The sequence below is a fragment of the Etheostoma spectabile genome, chromosome 15 (assembly GCF_008692095.1).
Source record: "Etheostoma spectabile isolate EspeVRDwgs_2016 chromosome 15, UIUC_Espe_1.0, whole genome shotgun sequence".
Classification (NCBI taxonomy): Eukaryota; Metazoa; Chordata; class Actinopteri; order Perciformes; family Percidae; genus Etheostoma; species Etheostoma spectabile.
This window is the reverse complement of record NC_045747.1, coordinates 32472572-32478102: the sequence shown is the minus strand read 5'-3', so window position 1 is coordinate 32478102 and position 5531 is coordinate 32472572. Positions and strand designations below refer to the sequence as shown.

At 41.5% G+C, this 5531-nt stretch overlaps 1 protein-coding gene across 5 annotated transcripts in view; it reads right to left on the bottom strand.

The window, feature by feature from the left end:
• Window positions 1-5531, bottom strand: part of traf7 (TNF receptor-associated factor 7) — a 31228-nt gene that overhangs the window by 19024 nt on the left and 6673 nt on the right. For all 5 annotated transcript variants that reach the window (XM_032538026.1, XM_032538029.1, XM_032538025.1 and 2 more), the window contains exons 9-14: window positions 5378-5512; window positions 4790-4885; window positions 4390-4511; window positions 3496-3569; window positions 2503-2551; window positions 1995-2122 (exon numbers count right to left, since the gene is read on the bottom strand). In XM_032538026.1, coding sequence (XP_032393917.1) covers window positions 1995-2122; window positions 2503-2551; window positions 3496-3569; window positions 4390-4511; window positions 4790-4885; window positions 5378-5512 — 604 coding nt within the window. The remainder of the gene's footprint in view (window positions 1-1994; window positions 2123-2502; window positions 2552-3495; window positions 3570-4389; window positions 4512-4789; window positions 4886-5377; window positions 5513-5531) is intronic.

Here is a 5531-nt window from a genome sequence, read left to right as displayed (position 1 = left end):
GATTATCATTTTGGCCATAATCGTGCAGCGCTACTCTCAACTCCATTTTCATCTGTCCTACAACAACTTGTAGTAACAGTTCCAGTTCGGTTTTCGCCCCCTCCATAGCACTGAAACAGCACTCGTCAAAATTACCAACAATCTCCTCATGGCAGATGATTCTGGACTCTTCACCATCCTCATCCTCCTCGACCTGAGTACAGCCTTTGATACCATCTGTCACACCACCCTCCGCAATAGGCTATCTTCCATCGGCATCATCCATACTCCGTTAGACTAGTTCATATCTTACCTCTCTGACCGCACCCAGTTCATTCAACTCAAGTCTTGTAAATCCACTCCCTCCGCCGTCACTTTAGGTGTGCCCCAGGATGCTGTCCTGGGGCCCCTACTCTTCATCATTTACCTGCTTCCCCTCTGCAATATCTTCCGCAAATAACCCTGACCACCCTCTCCATCCCACACTGGTCCAACAGAGGAGCAGCTTCTCTAAGAGGCTCCGACAGCTTCGATGCCGCACGGACCGCTACAGAAAATCCTTCCTACCACAGGAAATAACACTTTTTAACATGTCATCACTGGATGCTAGATAAGACTTTTTAGAAACCACACTACTGCACTAAGTGCAACTTGCACAATTGGTTTATTTACATTTAGCATACATTTCAGCATATTATTTAAGCAGTTGCACATTTTGGTTTTCCCATCCTGTATATATTCAAATATTTGTTCTTTTATTTTATTCTTATTTCATGTATAATGTATGTATATTTTTCCTAGTATCTCATTTATATTTATATTCTTTGTTGTGTGACTGATTTACATGTGCTGCTGTAACACCATAATTTCACATTTTTCTTGGGATCAATTTTGATCAATAAATATCTATCTATCTATCTATCTATCTATCTATCTATCATTCACTTCCACTATTATGCCGATGACGCCCAGCTCTACTTCTCCACTAAACCATCGTCCACTCTCCCGGCCACCTCCCTTAAAGATTGCATATCTGAAAAAAACCTGGCTCACCCAAAACTTCCTCAAATTAAACATTAATAAAACAGAGGTTCTCCTTATTGGCACCAAATCCACTTTATCCAAAACTGACATGTTTTCTAGGTTGGGTTAAGGTTAAGAGTCTGGGTGTCATCCTTGACAACACACTATGCTTTCAACCCCATATCAATAACATTACCCGGTCTGCCTACTAACACCTACAAAACATCAATCGCCTTCGCCCCACCCTTACTGGCACCATCCTCGTCCAGTCTTGTCACTTCCCATCCGGATTACTGCAACTCTCTTCTCTTCGGTCTCGCTCACAAATTCCTCCATAAACTTAGATTGGTCCATAATTCAGCTGCCCGCATCATAACTCGAACCCCCGCCATCCAACACATAACTCCTCCAACAGATCCACTGGCTCCCGGTCCAGTTCTGTATCCAATTCCTCCTGTTTGCATTCAAAGCCAACCACAACCTTGCCCCGTCATATTTATCTCATCTCCTCCAGCGTCCCACTCCCTCCTGCTCCCTCAGATCCTCTTCCTCCATACACCTCTCTGTCCCCTCCGCCCATCCACCATGGGAAGCAGACCAGGTGGGCTCGGTTTACACCTATCACCACTTCTAACCACTGGCGGAACATAGGCAGGCTGGGGGAACTCATATTAATGATGAAAAACCTCATAAAAGTAAGAATTTGCATGCCATGGGGCCTTTAAAAAAAATCTATAATACCAGATTGTCAATACAAAACAAGATTGTGGGTGGATGTTATCTGAGGGTTAAGGCTGTGTTAAAAAATAGCGCTGTTTCAAAAATAAGGCCATACAAGGGTGGCAGATACTCTGGAGAAGCTTGCGTAATACATACATGTGTTTAAAGACCCTCTACACTAACAGCAGGCATAAAAAAAAGAAACTTGGATGATTTTTTTATGCAGTGCTTATGTCGGCCTTTCATTTCCTTTGTGTGTGTGTTAATGTTACCTTGATAGTCTTATCTGAGGATCCAGAGAAGAGTAGGTCTCCAGTGGAGTACACACACAGACACCAAACGGGACCCTGGTGGCCAACAAATGTCCCCTTACACTTGAAGATCTGCTGGGGGTCGTATGCTACACACAGGCACAGAGATGGGTATGACTGGATATGTACTTTTCATTCGAAGCTAAACAAGAGAGGAGTATAATTGAAGCAGAAACAGGAGGATTAAAAAAGGGACAGGAAGGTAGATGAGGAAAGGAGGAAGGAAGAGACAGACGGAGATTGGTGAAGGAAGGTGAGTGGGAATAAGGGAGAGGAGGAAGGAATGCCCAGAGAAGATAGTCAGAGCTAGATTTTGCATTTCAAGTCAACAGAACTTGATAAAGTCATTCAAAACATTCAAAACTGCTTCCAGGTCACAGCAAGTGATTATCAAATGCTTTCCTTCACGGAGAGAGGTGAAGAACAATAATAAGAAAAAGAGATTTTAAAAAGGAGGACAGATACTTACAGCCCAGAATTCCCATGTTGAGTCTGGCGTTGATGTGTGACAACTCATCCTGCAGAGAGACAGGCAAAAGCTTAGGGGATTTGTTTTAAAGTGACTAACGCACCTTTTTCAATCTTTTTATTCCGTCTACCACAATGCATTCGGTCTACCACGTTCCTCTTTTTTTCCTTTTACCTTCAGTTAAGGTCGACACTCAAGGTATACGGCGTTCCCTGGCAGAGTCCTATTCAGAAGTTATTTACTGTGCAGCAGTACTGTGGTATTGAATCAAGGCTTTATCAGTTCTTAGTGATATCGGGCCGCTCTGCCCTTCCTATAGAGAGGATCTGGGCACGCGATTGCCCAGCCCTGGTGATTGATCTTGACTGGCATGATGTATGGTCTAACATTCCAGAAGTATCACACATACCAAACCATCAGCAGAGTCATTACAATTTCATTCATAGGACATATCTCACCCCTGTGAAAATGCACCACATGAAAATAAGTGACTTTCTGTCCAATAAAAGCACATGTCACATATCTACACATGTTCTGGGAGTGTTCTCCTGTTGGTCAGTTCTGGAACAATATTACATCAAAAGTTTCTGCCTTGCTTAATGTTACTGTGCCTGTTACTGTCAATGTCTTGATTTTGAGTGATCTGTCAGCCTTTCAGCTCTTTGGAACTCAGAAACGTGCTGTGTTTTCTGGACTAACAGCTTCAAAAAAATGATTGCAACCCGTTGGAAACCACTACAAGACCTGTCTATCCGCAAGTGGCCCCTTTCTACTTGGATGTAGTGCATATGGAACATTCCATGGCGTAGGTTAAAGGAGAGCCGAGACGCGTTCCTATGTCCCAGTGTATTGTTTGTAACTGTTTGTAAATGTTTTTGTTTTTTTTAATAAAACAAAATCAATAAGAAATAAACTAAAGATTTGATCACAAAAAAAAACTTTCATTCTCAAACATACACACTTGTCTGTGTCTGCTTGTGCACACACACTTACGTTAAGCATGGACGCATCTCTACGAAATTCCATTAGGTCCTCGCTCAGTTTACTCTGGTTCTCATCCAACACATCTGAAATACACAAACAGGCAAGATAACTTTGAGACAAAAACACAGGACGCTGTGCTCAAGCAGACTGGTCATAATAACACTTTCTCCAGTCGATATTTCCTGTTAATATGTAACCTCCAGCAGCCAGAAGGTCTGTGTGATCTGATAAAAACAGGCAATTAGGGATGCACTAAACCCAACATTCTCTCCCCTGATACCAAACTCCATTACTGAGTAATCAGATCCTGAGTACTGATCCGATACCAGTACTCCTTGTCATAATGCTAATTCTGTAAACCATTCTGTGTCAAACTAATTGGGCTAAGGTTAAGTTAACGTAAAGCCATAACTACAGAGCACTTCTTACACGTACAAGTGGAGACATTCATACATTAACATGCTTTTAAAGGTTATGGAAATTTGGTTCATGGAATTGAGAAAGCATTATGTTCCTGTCTAGTACACATAAAACACAGTTTGTGCTTTAAAGTTACAATTTTGAAGATCTCCGTTTTGTTCTCTTTGGCATCACTTTTAACAAGCTTTGATGAACATGTAATGAATTGTATTCCGTCCAAATTTTCAAAATTACCTCCTCACAAAAAGTCCATCTACATTTAGAAAAACTAAATGTAGTACATCTTTGGTAAGTTAACTGCTAAAGTCACTCTCAACATAGCAAAAGCCTACAACTTCCTTCTCACTGAAAAGAACATGCAGGAAGTGCCAAAGGTTAGTTACCGCCACAAATAACTCTTATAAATGTTATAAATAAGAATGTAGTCTCAGTCCTGGCTTGTATGGCTGAATAAGCAGGTAAAAACGTAGAACTCTATCTCACCAAATTTGAGCTCCAGGTTCTTCTCTAGCTGATCCAACTTCTCTGATAGTTTTCCCAGCATAGAGCGCAGAAAAGCAATATCTTGGTCCTTCTGGGCCAGAGTCAGCTGCATCTCATGGAACCTGAACAATGTCAAAGGGCAGAGATTTCAAACAGATAGATCAGAGACAAAAGACAATAATAACTTTATTATATCTAGAGAGTTTTATCAAGTTTAAAAATCCAACGAAGTAGTGAAAGGTACACTGAAAACTTGTTCAACAGATAGAAACCAATCAAACTAACTAACAATCTATTTGTTGGATATCGGAACACTTCAGATGAGAATATTTCAAGTCTTGAATCTTTGTCCCAGTCAATAGCGCCACTTGATTCGTACAGCTTGAGTATGTCTGCTCACCTGTCATCAGTTTGTTGCAGAAACTCCTTCAGACCCTCAAATTTACACACTTCCAGGTGTGTTTCATACGTGTCCTGGTTACCGATGAACGTGCAGCTGTTGGGGAGAACAGGCAGAATGGTGAGAATGGTTTAAAAGAGTCCACAGAAACAGCAGACCATAAAAGGAGGAGGCAGAGCGCTCCAAAGTCTCGGTGCTAATGCATGATTACTTCATTGACTCATCATTCTCATCATCATCATCATCATCATCATACAGGTTTTGGATTGTGGGTTATATATAACGTGATTACGAGTTATTGGGGGGGACTGTTAGCTTGATCTCTTGTTTATGGGAAATGTAAGTATGTGTATGATTGCGGGTGTACATGGATGTATGTGGGGGCGTGTGTAACTGTATTGCATATTAAAGTGATTTTACACATGTAATGAGATGTCTGTGATGTAATGGGTATGTTTTATGAGTCTAGTGTGGACCCCATGAAGAGTAGCTGACTACTACGGCATCAGCTAATGGGGATCCTTTTAATAAACAAATATAAGAAATGGAGTAAAATCATTTGTTGAAAGTGTGTTTTTCAGGACTCACCCATATTTGGAGTGCGGACACTTAATGTGCTCACATTCTTTGAGGTGAGCCTCTAGGTTCATGGTGAGCAATGGGGGGCAGGAAGGGTTGTTGGGACAGCGGACTGGCCTGTAGTCGCAACTGGCCTCATGTTCTCTACAGAGGTAAGAAAGAT